The 18350-nt window shown below is 39.5% G+C and overlaps 1 protein-coding gene across 2 annotated transcripts in view; it reads right to left on the bottom strand.

Moving 5' to 3' along the window:
• nrg3b (neuregulin 3b) overlaps nucleotides 1-18350 on the bottom strand; it is a 193527-nt gene that overhangs the window by 92368 nt on the left and 82809 nt on the right. For both annotated transcript variants that reach the window (XM_034859973.1, XM_034859974.1), the window contains exon 2: nucleotides 3280-3415. In XM_034859973.1, coding sequence (XP_034715864.1) covers nucleotides 3280-3415 — 136 coding nt within the window. The remainder of the gene's footprint in view (nucleotides 1-3279; nucleotides 3416-18350) is intronic.

The following is an 18350-nucleotide window of genomic DNA, read 5'->3' as shown; positions in this document are numbered from 1 at the left end:
GTTCATCAGGAGAAAGTGCAACTAAAGGGTTTGGGTTTTTGGGATTTGTGGTGCGGACCTCTCCAGTCACCTCTCCCTCAGCTCTGCAAAATGTCAGCTGGCCGGTTAAGTTTTCAAATGTAAACATCAGAGTAAACACTGATGAAAAAGTGGAGAAGATGAGCTCAAACTAACAACACCATCTCTGCGGCTGTCTCGTGACAATGAGCTCATCAGGATAGGGGAACCATTTGACCTGCTTACTTGGCTAGCAAGAAAAGGTAGGAAAAGGTGAGAGCAGCATTTTAGCTATGACCTATGGCTACTATTGTGACTACATGGACGAGCAAGACAATCTGTGTGTGTCCATGTCCATCTCTACATTAGAGGGGGCACCGAGACAAGCACGGAGGAATGGCACACCGTCTGCGATTTGACGTCTCATCTGGCCATCCTGCTGGCCAGTGTGCCGGGGTCAGACAGTGGGCTGGCTAGCCTCTGTAGGTTTCCAGTGGGATGTCAGGAGCTGCGGTGTCCTTTTCACTGAGACTTTACGTTAGTTGGTACCTAGAGTGAAGGTGCCATTCAACCGGGTGACTCTTTTTCTGAATGGCGATCGGAGGCCATATTCTGCTTTGTAATTATTAATGCAAAAGTTTAAGGAGCTGATGAAATACAGAAAATGACACTTTGCATTGTACCTTGAAGGATTTCACGGGACAAATAAAATTGATCGATTGAGTAAAATAATTATATGTCTCTGACTTACTACTTGGACTTCACTCAGACGGACGAAAAAAAACTTAACATTCCAATGAAGTACTCACAAACCTGCAATCATTATTTCACACAACATGCCCTCAGCTCAAGAGAAATTGGCAGACAGTGCCACTTGGTTAGGGCCTCCAGTCTTTCCTGAGTCAACTAGTATGCAGTCATTCAACTGTAGCTAATTATAGCCTAGAGGGTAATTGCTACAAGTCCTCAGGGTTTCTCGATTCTGCAGTCGCACAGGTGGAACATTCCAAATTGTTGTGCCGGCCACTGTAATATGACATGTGACACAAATTGAGGCTCCTTCCTATCACTGTATTATTCTTAGCTGCTCATTCGTTCTGTGAAATTATGAATCTTTATATTATCAAAGCGTTGACTGAGTGAGAGTATTAATACTTGATTCAGTATTGTTTTCTTCCATGTAGACTAATATAATTGTCCATTACCTAGTTACACCTAAAACAATCGTCCCTATTTTAACGATCTAAGCACAGGTGTGTTTAGGGCGTGTCCAAATCCACTTTTGCTAGTTTGACGGCAGAAAAAAGGATCCGTGCACCAGACGACTGGTTCAGAAGGGTTGTACTTAGTGTCTTCATTAATTCATAGGTGTGTTTTGGGCGTAATCTGCAATAAACCAATCAGAGTGTCATCTCCCATTCCCCTTAAAAGCCTGGCTGGTTTGTACCTTGGCACATTGCTATTATGATGGCGGATTTGAACCGTATTATTTTTAATCTTTTGCATGTTCGTGCTCCTGCGCTTCCCTGTGTGTGTGTAACAAGCATACAAGCACGCCCATGGGCGCAAAGATGGGTGCAGGTGCATTTTCTATTTAAATGACGTGGGCACGGCAACTGGAAATGAACAGTTAACTACTTTGGTCTTGAATAGCAAAGACACTTGCATCAGGCTTTGTGCTGCGTTGCGACGGTTGCAAGACTGGTCCCTGTATGTGTTTCTCCATTTGTCAAACAAACATCTTTAAAAAAAATTTAATTTAAAAACTTGTTGTTGTAAGAAATATTTGTTTTATCAACTACATTTAAGTGATCTGGTTGATTGTGTTAAAAGTGTGCTTGTTTAAATGATCAGTGAGTTTAAATTAAATGCACAATTTCAGTTTTAAAACTTTCTTTTGCTCAACATTTACTTTACTAAGAAGCTCGACTTATGCGTCATTTATAATGCAGCAGGGTTGTTGTTTTTTTAGATCGAGATTTAGGCCTCTTGATTCCAGGTAGGTGTACTAATGAGCTATTTTTTTTTTTTTAATTCAGCACCATTCAGAACAACTTTTCCTTAAAGAAAAATATCTTATCATGTATTTTTCAAGGGATGTATGAGAGTACAGATCTGAAGTGGATGGTGCATCGGGTCATGAAGAGGAGAAGACATGCAGGAACAAACTGTACAGCAAAGAGTGAAACTGAAGATCCAAGTAAGAACTTGCACTCACTATTAGACGGTGCACATGTTTACATAAATTTGAAATGCACATACAATCGCATGCAAGTTAGAAATAAACCCGCTTTCCTAGTGTATTGTCTCCCTTTTGTGTTTTTTGCACAAAACAAAAACCTAAACCATGTAAAGGCTGAAACCACTAAAAGGAAAGATTTTAGAACAATTGATAAGCATTATATTATACCATTTACTTTCTGTTTAAATATAGTCATCCCTTTATTTTCTTCCTTCTCCTTCTGTTTTGTCTTGAGTGCTATATATACAAAGTTTGCTTACTTTCTATGACAATAGTAAAGACACACAACCTGCTGGAAGATAAATGGTACTGGCTTGCTAATGCAGGCAAATAGATTGTTAAAGTCATTATTAGGAGTCAGATTTGGGTCTTAAACAAATTTACTGTGGTAATTAACAACATTTTAGTTATGCCCGCAACATTAAAGTCTGCCATGGGTATATTCTGAGGGGTTACCTCTATTTATTCTGTTCAGGGTGTGAGTGACTGCTTGAGTGAAACTAAAGAAAAAAAGAAAATGATTGAAAATTGCAAAATCAAAGAAAATCAAAAAAACTCAATAAGATCAAAGGAACAGAAGTACCTTCTTTACTCCCACCATTACAATGCATCTTATCACTATTACAAGTTTTGTCAGACCAAATTAAAGACAGTTAGATCAAATTTGCTCCCCTTGTGCTTCCTACTTGGATCTGCACATAAACACTTCTATCCATTTCTTTAGTTGGATTGTGCATATCGGGAGAATCAGTTACATCTAGTGCGGCCAAAGCATCTCTGATCCCTCGTGAGGGGTTGTAGACATTTGGTGCATTTTGGGTGCATGTGCACAACAATTTTCCTTGTGTTTCACCCCTCAAACGAGACACTCAGTCAGGCTGTGAGGAAAAAAGCAGCTTGAAGGAAAATGACCCCAAGGTTAGTAATTGAAGGGGAAGGGCAAAGAGAGGAAACGTCAATGCTGACAAAGAAACCAAATCACTCGCACGCACGCACGCACACATGCACACACACACACACACACACACACACACACTAACCTGCAGTGTCTGTGAACCCCAGCCACGGTTTCGATGATTGAACACTCTCCCTCATTTAGACAAAAGGCCAGGTCCTTGTCTTCCACACATGGCTTGAAGACCTCAGAACGTAAACTGGGAAGTGTGGGGGCCACTGCTATAAAGAGACAAAGACAGAGAGGACAGATTTTGTTACTGGACAGCAAAGCTTTCACAAATATTAGTATACTTCTCTCATTTTTTTTCAATTTCCCTTATAACAAGTATGTACAGGAACTTTTCTCATTTATATAAATTCTTTGATGTGCCTCTGCACTTAGAATCCCTTATGGTTCTAAAAGTTTTACCGACTACAGAAGAAGTTTTCTGCCTGTGCCCTGATGCAACAGAGAAAGTCACGGTGTACCACACGTTATTGAGGGCAATTGTATGCTTCAGTATTATTTGTGTTTCTAGCGTTTCAATGATTGGTAAAATCTGAAGGTATCTACATAAGAGTGCCATGACACCGATGAACACATGACACTGTCATGACACAGTCATGACACATGAATCCTCACCCAAACTCTAACCATAACCATAAGTTGTCATGACAAAACCAAATGACAATTACTAAAAGAAGTGTCATAATAAACATTTAGGACTGTTTATAATGTTTATGAATGTAAATGTGCTGTATTTATATAGCGCTTTTCCAGTCTTAACAACTGCTCAAAGCGCTTTTACATCTACAGGAAATATTCACCATTCACACACATTCATACACTGTGGCCGGGGCTGCCGTACAAGGTGCCACCTGCTCATCAGATAAACACTCACACACATTCACACTCCGATGCGCAGCACCGGGGGCAACTCGGGGTTCAGTGTCTTGCCCAAGGACACTTCGACAATGACTGCAGGGGCGGGGATCGAACCACCAACCTTCTGATTGGCAGGCAACCACTCTACCACTGAGCCACAGCCGCCCCTTAATGACACATCATGTAACTCTTCTGTTTGTTGCTTTTATTTATTAAACATATGTTCTAATGTTTGTTTTGCTTTTTGTTTCAAATAGAGCAGTTTAACCACAATTCCTTAGTGAATTTCCTGGTCTGTTGCTTTAGTAAACACAGTTGAAAAACAGAAATACATAACAGCTGTAAGGAAGTGAGATGATCATATATTACACTACACAGACAAAGAACAGAGAGCGATGTGCTCTGGGATGTAGCTTTAATTCTCCTCTTCTAGTCTGACCCTGAGCCGCTCTCACATAAAGAGCATGGCTGCCATGTACAAGCACTGCAATGCAGGGTTCTCCACCCTGTGAAATATGCACAGCTGTCAGACATGTGGTCAGAGCGACGTATAAATATTGTGAGCTGGCATGTTTAACCACACACCAGAGTATGCAGATAGTCATGCTTGCACAAGTAGACACATATGTTGGCATCTAAAAACACACACAAATGCAATAACACAGAAATTATAACTCAAATGCTCTCTCACTTTGTCATGTATCTAAGCATTGAAAATGATGCTCTTTATCTTGCTAATACAATAGGATTACACATCTGATCAGACACTTCATTTAAATGGACACAGACACACACGCATGCCATATTCTTGTTATTGTCATTGCATTCCTATTTCTATCATCCTTTCATGTGAGTCTGCCATATATTTGTTGCCCAATATGCTTTGTGCAGCGCACTTCGGCCGGCCAATGGTCTTTGTCAGCGGAAGCTCTTGTGAGTGTATGTGGAGGAATAAAAAGTCAGTAATCCGGTTGTTGTGTGCCAGTGTCCAGTTGAATCTATGTTTTGTTTACGGCCATTGATCGATAAATCCAGGGGCTCTTCATGATAGACCCAAGAGATGATGAGAGATCAAAGGGAACACAAAAAGAGATATGTGGTGTTCCTGGGACTAACCAAGACCCTTTTCTGTCAGACGGAAACTTTGGAAGCTATCTTTTAAACCACTTATTGCTGTGGCTCATATTATATCTTTTAGCCGTTGGGGTCTCTTTATTTGTTTACACGTCTATGTAGGGGAAGAAATAATAAGATAAGAAAATAATATAGCCAATAAATATGTACATAAGTTATGCATCTGTTGAACGTCTCGCTTTTTGATTGCTAGTTAGCATTCATCATCATACATCAGCCCCAAGAGTGTGATGCATATTAAAGTAGATTTTGAACTCAAGCTGACTCTTTCACTTTCTAGGCTTTAAAATCCACATTACATCCTGTATTATTAATTCCACAAATTCCCAGAGTGTAATGTTTAAAAGGTTATCTATTCCAAGACGCAACTTTAATAATAGAAAATAGAACACAACGTCCCCCTGTGGTACGCATGTCTCCGGTAATAATTATCATGGCTTTTAAAGTCCCTAGTATCTATTATTCAAACAGCGGCAGTGATCACATGTGAAGGAAAGCATGTTTGATAAGACAACACCTGCTATGTTAGGTCAGTTTAGGTTAAAGCACATGAGGCTGAGCGTTTGTGACAAAACAGGAAATGGATTTTGTGCTGTACGCCTAACCATTGATATATTTACATTACAAAAGCCAAGGTCAGCCAGATACCGAACTCCCTTTTTGTACCTGCGTCGCAAGTAATCTTATCTGTGCTGAAACATTTCGAAAAACTTTCTTTTTTCCCACTTGTCACCTCACCTAATCTTATTTCAAGGGACCAGTGAAGAAGATCCACTATTACGGCTTATTCCTTTCTGTATGAAAAGCATTTCAAGTGCAGCAGTAATTTTATTTGTCACGTGTTGTTGACAGAGCAGAAGGGTAGGATGTAGACCAAACAAGGTCACTGTGGTACCTGTGACACTGCACTTTGAGAATCGATGATGATGTATGACGTGTCCATATATTTCTTTCACGAGGGACAAAGCTCCCACAAAACTCCAAGGCACATTATAGCGGCACCTTTTGTATATTGGCTCTCTTCTTTTTTATTTGTTCAGACAGTTAATGTGCCAGTTTTCCAACCGGAGAGGGGGAGGCTGACATGAGTGGTCTTAAATTAAACATAATACATACTTTAAATGTGCAAAAGATTTCGGAAATAACTGATCTTCAATAATCCCTGTGGTTTCTTACATTGCACCTATATGTGTGGAAATAAATGCACACATTTCAGCATGCTCTGTATTTCATAAAAAATGGAATCAAAGGTGCTAAGTCTCTCACCTTTCATTCTGTAAAATAAAGCCTCCACTTTTCTAGCAGGAACAAGGCCTACAAACAAACAGCCTATATTGATTACCTCTCAGAAATCTGCAAAACTGGTGTGTTGGCCACACCAAGAAACAAGCCATCTTCAGATATGTTTGGCCTTAAGCAATTCAGGCTGTCATTTTCTTATGTGTTTCCATTCCATCACTGTGACAGGCAAGAAACGGTACAATCTGTAGCACAGCAAGCACAATCCAAGCACTTTTGAACAAGCACCTGTCAGACAAGATCCTGTTGAAATGTTCTTTAAATATCCCCATGTAAGAAATAGAGCAAATTAATGAAGCAATTAGTCCACTTCTTGAACGTGCCAGAGCAGAATGGCATTTGTATGTTTTGATGTGACATGTTCTGTGTTGTCATTTCTTGACTATTTAGGGACTGACTAATGAGTGTAAACCCAGCAGTTAGAACCAAGCAGTCAAACCAATTAAGCTGTGTTTTTAAGAGAAGAGATTTATTTTTACCACTATCAACCCAGTACTGAGAGTATATCACACTTTATTAAAAACATATTCATCTTCATTACGGAGGTAATAACAGATAAATGATATGTCCCTTACTCTACTCTAATACTTAGGTATTATTAAGACATAGTGTCATGACTAATTGTGACAAACATACAAGTTGCCATTAGGTTCATTTGTCAACACTTTTAATGAAGCCTTTTTAGAATTAAGCCCTCATAATGCAAGCCTCTAGCAAGCTTTGAAACACAGACTTTTAGGTAGCTGTGAAAAGAAAAACATGGTGGTAAATGTGCTAATAAATGGCAGCTGCAATGGGAGCGTGATTCATCCCAAACTCTTTGAAATCATTTTCACGTCTCTCACTCTCCCCGATGCACAGAGGCAATCCAGATTGCTGATTCCCCTGGTAACTTTCAAGGAATCTACCGGCTTGGGATCACAGATTCAGATGATGCTTGAGAGATCAGAGTTATCTGAGAGGCATGCTGAAGATAGTCCTCCTACCAAGTCACTATGACTAAATCGCTTTTAATCAATATCTTTAAGAAGTCTGAATGCTTAAAAAAATGAAACAAAGTAAAGCCGGATTTAAAGCTGAATGCATGCTAATATTGCAGGAACTGAAAAAGATACATGGAACTCAGACACATCAGGTTTTATGTAGTAAAAAAGGAAAAAAGTCATAATATGATATGCTATCTGTGAATGCATACAGATACAGCCAATCAAAGTGTACTAAAAGTTAGAAATGCTGCACAGTGCAGTGTGGATCTGAGAGTTTATTTTCAATGTTTGCCTACTGCTATGGACTTTGATTATTTGGTGGTATGGAACAGGCTCCTCTTTAAAACATACAATATAACATTTTAACAAGACACAAATTCTTAAAAACAAGCATCAGTTTCGACGCACACGCCTTGACATAGCCATGTAAATGGCTGTAACACGGCTTTCAGGCAGGTAGGATTGTTACGCATCACTTCTCTATGACCTGTGATTATCTTAAACAGAATGAATGGTGAGTTCTCCATTTGTAATAATTTGTTACTGTTACTGTCAGCAGCATCAGTGCCACAGTCCCACTTTTACTTTTGCGCTCCAATGCTTGATTACCTTTAACTGAAAACAGTGGAGTAGAGTTTTTTGCAGCCTCAATTCAAGTTGGAAAATAATTGTCCTTATTAATTGTAGCTTACCTGATTGTCCTATATAGGCCTCCATATTCTCTGTATACTCTGCTGCACACATACACTTACTGTAGATTGTGCATCATTGGCACAGATGACACAAGAGACAATTCCATATATAACTGTAGCATTTGCTTTCTATGGCTTTCTTCTAATGTGCTCATTAGTGTTCTTCGCTAAGCCTTTTCCCCCAGGAGACTGTGGTTGAGAGAGAACTGCCTGTGTTTACTGCCGCACACATCAAAGAGGGTCTTTCTACGTATAAGAGAAGTCCTGAGAGAGCCTGCTGATTGCTTACCCATCATACATCACATACACCTTTTGGACAGAACTATATTCACAGAAATGTACGGTGCAGTAGTTATGGACAACACATTGGTTCTTCTGACAGTGCCAACTATCACAACGGTTTGTACATTATGTAGTGCTTACAATGCAAGTCGTGCTTGATTGAGTGCCAACAACATGCAAAACCTGTATCCTAAAAAAAGATGGCTAATTAACAAGAGTTGTGGCCTTTTGTTAAAGATACAAATGTCGGTGATATCATGTTTCTTTATGTAAACAAACTGCTGTCATAGTCAATTAATGTTAACTCTTTCACTTTCTAGGCTTTAAAAGACACATGCTGTATTAGTAATTCCACAAATTCCCAGAGTGTAATGTTTAAAATCTATTTCAAGCTGCAACTTTAATAACAGAAAACACAACACCCCCCTGTTGTACGGATGTCTCCGGTAATAATTAGCATTGTGTTTAAAGTCCCTTGTATCTATTATTCAAACAGCGATTGTGACCACGTGAAAAATAGCACATTTGATAACAATTTGGATTTCAAGCTCCGTGAGACACTAGCTTATTTTCCTTTTTAAACTCTAATAAAACTAATTTATTCCAACTATGGCCCAACCCATGGCAAAGCATACTATAAATGCTCTGTACTGTTTGTTATTGCTTCACAAAAAATGTCACATGTCAAAAAGACACACACAGAAACATGCACATGTCACACACAAACATAAAATTGTCAAACAAAGAAACATGCCTATATCTCACACACACACACACACACACACACACACACACACACACTTACACACACATGCACAGATACGGTACTGCATTGTATGTCTTGCATGTTTATCAAGACAACAAGCCTTGGGAGACCTTCTGTCCCTGACATGACACAAACAAATAGTAGTTGACCCGTGGGACAGTTGGTTAAAGGTGGCAGTCGCTGCCTGGATATAGGGTTAAAGAGCACATGGCCTTGTTTGCCATGACAGTCCAGTGTTAGGTATTGGATGTGACATTTGTCAAGGGTACTCTAGTTGTTCTTCACTGTTGTCCAACCCTAAAGACTGAAGCTGTGACATACCATACAGTATGAATTGTACATTAATGGTCTTATTAGGAAACATTTTGTCTACCAATGGGTATGCCATTGCAAAGGTTTTTTAAAATGAGTTATGTTTAAATCCATTTGTTCATTGCAGAATTAAAAGTAAATGGCAGTGGTAAATGGACTTGCCTTTATATAGTGGCTTTCTAGTCTTCGACCACTCAAACCGCTGTACACTAATGCCACTAATGCCATAATAACACATTCATACACTGAGGGCAGAGGCTGTCATGCTAGGTTCCACCTGCCCATTGGGAGATAATCTTATCATTCACACGTACATCCACAAACCAATGTGGGGGGTTCAGTATCCAACCCAAGGACACCTCGACATGAAGGAGCCAGGATCAAACCGCCTGTCTTCCAATTAGTGGACAACCAATTTTAATTCCTAAGCCACAGCCGCCGAAAGTACTGTTTTTCTTCCTGGTCACTAAGACACCTTTAGTCATTCAGTCAGAGTCTAGTCATTATCTAATAGTGCCATGATTAGACAAACTAAAAAGGTTGAATGTGTTCATGGTGACAGGCCCAAAGGGGCAGGTTAATAAAGTAGACCCCAGAAGACATCAAACATGCATTGAACCTTAAGGGAACAATTCTGGCCCTAATGAAATATTTTAATTATCGACATCATCTCCTGACTTGTGTTAGCTGAATCTTGATTAAAGTTTGAATGACCACCACACATACAACAAGTAAGCTTCTGCAGTTCCAGAACCCCCTCCTTTTCCCAAGCAGGTCATAAAGCAGGGCTGTACAATTAATGGAATTTTAATCCCGATCACGATTTTGGCTTCCAACGATCAAATTTGCGTGATCTAGCAAGATTTTAAATGTGTCATTCCAATCATAGAATGCTTTGTTAGTTTACATGCCCGATTTCTTCTGTAAAGCTGTGCCTGTGTTTGTATCTTTGTATACTTCGTCCGGTAGATAATGGGCAAACAACGTACAACTTCAACATTAGGGCAATGTAGCACAATATGGATGTGAAAGCAGTTATAAATAGCCCAATATGTGACAATAGCATTTGTTTTGATTAAAATCAACAAATAATTGCGATGATTAATTGTAATCTCAATATTGATCAAAATAATCGTGATTATCATTTTGGCCATAATTGTGCAGCCCTATCATAAAATGACCATGACATTTCTGTTCACAACCCACGCAACATAGTGCAAGTGTTTTGCAGCAAAGAGGCTGCACTGAAAGTCCAAATTGCCTATACTGCTCTCTACCAGAAGCCTCAGCTTGCACATTGTCTCATGTGAGATATAGCTCTATTGGGGACATGTGTCTGCACTGTCAGAGAGAACTTGCATATCCAATTGATGAGGCTGTGCAAACATCAGGGGAGCTGGGACTCACATAGGAGGGTTATGTTATTTTGGGTGGAACTGTTCCTTAAGAAAACCACAGATGGAGAAAATACCTTAAAGCTTTCTAAACAACATTAAAGTCACATTGGAATAGGAAGTCATCTATTCATGAATATCGTTCACTTTATTACCCCTCTTAATTGTATAGATGTGACTTATGCTGCTTGACAGACCTTGAACCTGTGGCTATTAAAGCTATAAATTAGGTATTACAAAAGTACCCTTTGGAAAACACAAGGAACACAGAGTGGTGCGTGACATTGATTGAATTTCTGTGAAATTATCATGACTCATATTGACAGGTTATTGTCGATACCAAGAGTTCTTGCTATGTTTTTTTCTTAAAGGTGCCCTAAGGGCCTTTGAAAGATAATTTGCCTCTTAGTTAATGTAACTATAAAGTATGTATAGTAGTAACTAATTTCAAGGCCAATGCCTCAATGCCAACCTGAGATCTGATGTGTCATAACGGTGGTACTGTGCCTCAACTTTCCACCCGCAGATCTTCCTGTAGCAGTCTCTTGGCTATCAACATGAAAATATAATCTGTCAGATGTTACTGACTTCTTGTTAAAGGCTTGAATCCGTAATGAGGTTTATGAGAATGCTCAAAGCCAGAACAATATTATTAGAAGTAATTTCTCCTCTGCTAATTTGTCTTTGTAACCCATATGCAGTAATATGGGACTAGACGGATAATTTATCCTGATTCATTGATTGCAATTTGTGGTGTAATTATCATAATATGCCACCAGGAGGGACACAATGATGTTCCTGCTCATGATCTCAGAAATGAAAGAAACACTGTAATGTTTGTGGTGCCTATTACAGTAATCCAGTAATTACCGTAAGTTATCCTAAGGTTTTGCCACATTTCTTTTTTTTTTATGCTTTTGGATGATCTATTTTAGAGCGGTATTTGCTACACGTCACATTAGCTAGCCCACTATGATGTAGATGTCAGTGCAGCCATTCACTTAGGGGGAACCCTGTAAAAGCTGTTAAGAATAGGATGAGTGCTCCTTACCTCATATTCAAAAGCGGGTGATGTACTTTGATGCCATTACCTTCATTACTTACAGAGCAAACAATATAACCAGCAACTGGAAAAATAAATTGGAATCTGTCAAATGTATATTCAATGAGGGAGGTCGCTTTAGTACTTTTGCCACAGCAATGACATTCAATTTAGATTTCAGGACAGGCCATGCAAGAAATGAGACACAAGGAAGGGCTAAGTAATTAATAATTCATCACTGTTTACATGAAAAAGGCTGTAGATTTTATGAAAAACGCAAACGATCGCGCACAAATATGCAAGAAAGCATGAAAGTTGTGAAGAACACTCGTGGAGAGATGGACTTACAAATCACATGCAGTGTGTTTGTGGTCTGATGTCTTTAGACATTTTGACAAAAGACATGATATCCATTGATATCCAAAATCATGCTTGGATATTACTGGGATTATCCATGAGAAAAAAATACCTATGTTACTCATTAAAAAACTCCAATTTATTTTCACAAAACTCTCATTTACAGATATAATTATGATCTGTAATCGTTTTGTGAACAGCATGTGTTCATCAACATATTTTATAAATTTCCATGAAAAGTCTTTTGTTCTTCATAACGAGTTATTAAGAATGTTAACAAACCATTTATCAAACGAGGCATATTTGGCTTGTCTGTTAATGTGCATCTAACTGTTACCACACTTGGTTCTGTCTTGGCAGTGCCGGTCTCCATCTGCCTTTTTTTCTTTATTCAAGACTATATTTAAAACGATGGCATTAACATTTTATCCTGAGGGTTCTAGAGGATTATGCTGTGCCAGCAGAAACTAGCAGAGAGACTGAGAGGTGCAATCGGACGAGTACTTAATTGTGTCTTCATTTACTTACTGTAACATTGTGTGACATGGCAATTGATGCTAAAGAAATGCTGATTTCTTCATGCTGATGAGCTGAGATGCAGTGTTATCAATGCTATGATCAAAGCACAGCTGTGTTAAAATATTTACTGTGAAAGAACAGTTTTTAAAATTTTCATCCCATGGGTGCTCACCATGCTCTCTCGTTATGCCCAACAGACACATTTGAATTAGAAATTACTCAAAATACTGTTTTATGCAGCACAGGTCTTGAGCTCAGATCAAATCAAACAGATCAAATAGCAATGAAACGAGGGAAAGAAAAACAGAAAAGGAAAAGGAGGGATGCATGAATTGCATTGACAGTACTGTGTAAACCAAAAAAGACTGAGAAATCATTTTGATAACAAGTTATTAATGTAGTTTTTCTCTTTTTTACTTTCTGCCTATTTTTTTCTGTTAAATCCAACAACATGCAGGCAATTATTCACACCTGAGAGGACAACAGCAGAGGAGGGACGGTATACAAAGTGTGGGAGTTTTGACAAGAAAGACAACTGAAACGCCATTACAAATCTTCTTATTTTAAAAGGCACAGCAGTCTGTTTTTTCTCCACTACCTCTTCACCATATTCTGATCATCCTTGCCACTCTCCATTTTTCTCAAATGCAGAAATGAAACATCAACATTCATCCCCATCCTAGCTTTAACGAGAGTAAGAGGAGAGGAGTTGAGACGATTCACCCATATGTGGACCAGAGAGCGGCTTCCTGTCATCACAGTTGATTAAAATTCCAGGGACCAAGAATGCAGGGTGTGATGTACGACGAGCAGGTGGTGTGGGTTTAATATGCATGAGCGGACGGCTCCTGCATCTGCAGATTGGCAGTCACTGAGCTTGCCTGTCGCTCCCTTGGCATCTCTCTTGGCATACGAAGCTACTGAGGGCATACATGAGCTTAGCAGGGGGGCTGGTCTTAGCAACCTCTGATACAATTTACTCTTTTTGTGACTCCTGAGAGATCTAGGATGGCAGCTAGTTCCTTTTAGTGGCTTTGGTCTGCTAAAAGTAGCCAAGATGAAGGAAGATGAGAGCATTTTTCTGCAGTATATTTTATTGATCTTTTACAAACAACAGGAAATATCAAAAGAGAGAGGGATTAGGGGAGCCAGTGTAAAAATTGACTGAGATGGGGTTTAGGATTTAGGCTTACTGGAGGGAAGATGTGATTAGCCCCTACACTATCTCAAAGGATGATTCTATTGATATGGAAAAACAAGCAGTCTTAGTCCAGAGTTTCAAGGAGGGAAATGTGGTTTTAGCTAACATTGCCTTGCACTGTATTTGACACATAAACTGTGACTTGGAAAGGGTTGCCTGTGTATTTCAGGCAGCTATGTGGGTGCATTGCAAAGTGTTATGTTTCAGGGATTCTGCTGTTAAGTGTGATGGTTGATGTGCGCTGAAATGGTAGGAGGGGCATAGTACAGGCCAAGGTGTGTCACTGGCAATCTGGCATTGCATTGTAATTTTGATGTCTGCAGGTCAACAGGGCACTAGACAAACCACACCAGTTAGATTACCATTGATCAATTGATGGAGACACTCTCTTAAAGACCTCTTCGTAATCTCTAAATCACACACAAACATCTGTTTACAGCACCTAGTTTCCCTTGAAATGCTGAGCTAAAAGTAAATCCTGTTAGCAGGACAAGCTGCTTCTCCTGAATGTCCAAAAACCCTGATCAAAGGTATTGAGAAACTGATGTGTTTTTCTTAAAAGTAACTTAAGTTCTTAAAAGTTATTGAGGGATTCCTATTTACTTACTGCTAACTGTGGCTGACTGCTTGTATTCAACTGCTATCTAGCTACATCGTACTGGGCTGGATTATGACATGGATTATGGGTGCAGTGGGGTTGCAGTGATGGGACATTTTATGTTTTGAGGGGAACACAGACAAGATGGCGTGCTCTGACTCAAACAATGTCACTTCCATAACAGCTGAGGAGCTGTGTGACGGCCTTCCCCTTCAGCTGATCTACTCTTTTCAGCCATCTGTACTGTAGGTTGCAAGTGTTTTTTTATCTCTTATTTCAGTGATGTGGGTTGTCAAAGCATGAATAGCCACGCAAACCTCTGTGTTCTTGTACTCATCAAAGTCTTCGTTCAGTACAGTGTGACTGCACTGAATATTGCAGTGACTTCAATGAATTGTCTTAAAGACCCAGTGTGGTGTCCAGTACAGACAGTGGTGAAGATTAATAAGTGAATGTTTTACATGTTAGTATATGAACTCACTTCACTCAACTGTGTATTTCCTGCATTGGTGCATATTGACAGACAAAAAGAGCTGGATATACTGTATAAAGAGAACAGATTAACAATTAATATAACATTGATCCAGGCATATGGAATACACTAATTCAAATAAATCTATTTATTTTGAATAAATTAAGTACACCTGCAATGAGTCATTTAGAGACAAATCTGTAAACACAGTAAATGTACTAATTAGATTACATGATAACTAGCTTTGACAAACACACCAGGGGACAATGGTTAATCCCAATTATAAATCCCACTAACTGTGCGTCTCGTTGACAAAGCAAAGCCCTGATGAGTTTTGCTTACCCTTAAACAAGGCAGATTTCCCCTGTCACCACATCCCGCTCAAAACAGCCATCCATATGTTGGAGGTGGCTCCCTCGCACGCACGCACACACGCACACACACACAAACACACACACACACGTCTCCCTGGCATTATCACCCCAAATCCCAACAAAGAATAAACGGGTAGAAACAGGCAGCTAAACACACCCACCAACACTTGCTGCTCTCAATGGAGAAGTGGGAATGGGATTACATGCCTTTCAGAGTGCTCAATCACAGCAGAAAGACACACCTCTGATCCAATCAGGGTGGAAAACGCTAAATCAAGGGAAAGGTTGTGGCTTGGCCTCCCTTGGGAACGAGCTTGTCATCAGTGTTAGGCTACTCAAGCAAAAAGGAGAGAACACTGATAGTCTGACAATGAGTTTGTAAGGGGTATTCCAATAAGGTAAACTTGTATTTGTACATATGAACCTACAGGCTTTCCCCTGAAGCAACACTGCCAAACACATACTGTGGGGTGTCTCTAAGTGTATAGAAATTCTGGACTGGCAGTGACAATGCACTGGGACTGGCAGTGTTGGCCCTGACGCTGAATCAGTGAAATCTGGCCTTAAGGGACAGTCTGCCATCTAATTTGAGCCAAATCACGGCCTGTTTAACACCTCACCACCTGCTATGTTCATCTGCGCGTGTGTGTGCGCATGTGGGAGAGTAAGAGAGAGACGTGTGTGAGTGGAAAGCAGAGGAAAGTGTGGTGACTGTATATTTTGACCACAGGAGTGACGCACGACTGCAGGAGACACAAGCTCAATACTGAATGCTTTTCCTTCACATTACATTTTTTTCATAATTTCACCATACATACAATGATAACAGTTTAGTCCGTTAATTGGATGGTCTCAGGATACGGATTTGATTTTAATGCAAGTCATCCGCACGAGAGCCTGAAGTGATTAATGGTGATAATTTCACCTGTCACATATTTTAAAAACTGTTAAAATTCCTGTGAAACATATCGCTTCCCCCAAAATATTCTTCTTCATTTTCCTCTATGGCCTCCATCACAGGACGTATGAAACATTAAACCTGACGGCCAAAGATGTTGTGCGTGAATTATGGTTGTGTTTTCAGAAAGTGGTTCTCTCCAGTGCATAGCATTCCCTAACAGACATATTAATCAAAGACATTTCGCTTAGAGCCATTTGGGGATAAATACAATACAGTCCCTTCATTTCTCCACACAACAACGTTGCCTGTGTTGGTGTGTCACACTCAATGAAAGCCACAAGTAAATATATTTTTACCGACTGGATGTTTGTTTCAAAATGACTGCAAAAATACTTTCTCTTAAAGGAAACAAAGGTAGAGAATTGGACGGTGTGAAAGGCTGTTATTTCTCAGTGTTTGTAGTTTTTTGTGCGTCGCTGTTGAATTTGGCACATTAGGGGCGGAAGACACTGCAGGTTGCTCAAAGCTTAGAACAGAAAACTCCCAAGCTGAAGCACAAGATAAAGTGCTTTGAATAGCAAACAAACAAGGATTTACTGGAGAGTGGATGGGGATGAATCTATGTAGAGAATGACGGCGAATTGTTTCCGCCATTCAGTCACCTTTAACAATAACCATGGAAAATAAAAATGTTTTATCACAGCAAAGTGAAATACCAACGGTAACACTAACCCTGCCATAATTTATCATTTTTATATTGTGATTCAAGCATTTACATTCACACATGAAATAATCATGATGCCATCTATATCATTATATCCTCATCAGCAAAGTGAGTTTACTGTTTTGCCATATTATCGTTATCGTGTTGTAACAGCGATACCAAATATTATTACAAACTTATCTTATTAACATCTCAAATTCTACCTAGCAAAGTAGGTTATGTCAGTGGTTTATAGTATACTGTTATAAGATGAAAAAATAGGATACAGAAAAGGAAAATAGAATTTAAATTGGAAAATGACAAACCCCAACGTTTGGTACTTTATTAAAAGAAAACCAAATTGATTAGACCAAAGCATATTATGTTAACATTATTAACAATAATGTGAACACCACAATATTGAGGTCAATGCTCAGGCTGAAAACGGCAATCTCACATTGTCACTACCACGGCAGCAAGGCTTAAGAAATGACAAATTGAGCAGCATAACCTAATCCAGTTATAACAGCAGCTGACATCGCCCCCTCTATGCAATATAAAGTGGCAGCTCACTTCCTTTGTTCAATCTTTTCTTGTGCCTACAGACCAAAAAACAACCCATTCAAAACCCCAAAAGACCCCTTGAAAATAGAAATCCTGTAAATAAGCTGTCAGAACTGATGATTATTTCAGTATATGGTTAATGTGGCCTTTCTGGGTTGACAGGACGACTGCAGTGCTGTGACACCCTCAACCAGCCTGCAGTCTTTATTCTTGTCAGATGGGTAGGTGTTTAGTCATAACTGGGATCTTCTGTCAGAACCTCAGCTGGTCATGTTCCAGTAGATGGAAAGGTCAAGTACGACCGTACCACGTTCACATTATGGGTATGGGTACCTTAGCTGGGACCAACTATCTGTGATCACTTTGGAAGATGCCATTGATGTTTTATTTAGTCAGTGGTCGAAGAAGTATTCTGACACCTGTCACCCCAAAGCATGAGAAAGGGGTGATGGCACACATAAATAACAAACTGGTTAGACTTACTGGCCTGATAACATGGAAGCATTATAAAATAGCAGGTAAAGAAGAGGGTTAGGCCTTTCGGCGTGTATACAACGCTAGAGTCTGTCAATCATTGGTGGCTGTTCTGCTAAACTAGGGATGTTGCCTGAAATTGGTTGCCAAACTGTAGGTAAAGTATATACTGTAGGCAAGATTACTGAACTGTAAAGAAAGGCTTGGCAGAAGTAAGGG

Source organism: Etheostoma cragini, chromosome 21, assembly GCF_013103735.1.
Source record: "Etheostoma cragini isolate CJK2018 chromosome 21, CSU_Ecrag_1.0, whole genome shotgun sequence".
NCBI classification, from domain to species: Eukaryota; Metazoa; Chordata; class Actinopteri; order Perciformes; family Percidae; genus Etheostoma; species Etheostoma cragini.
The sequence above is the reverse complement of the archived record's forward strand: the minus strand, read 5'-3'. Positions and strand labels throughout refer to the sequence as shown.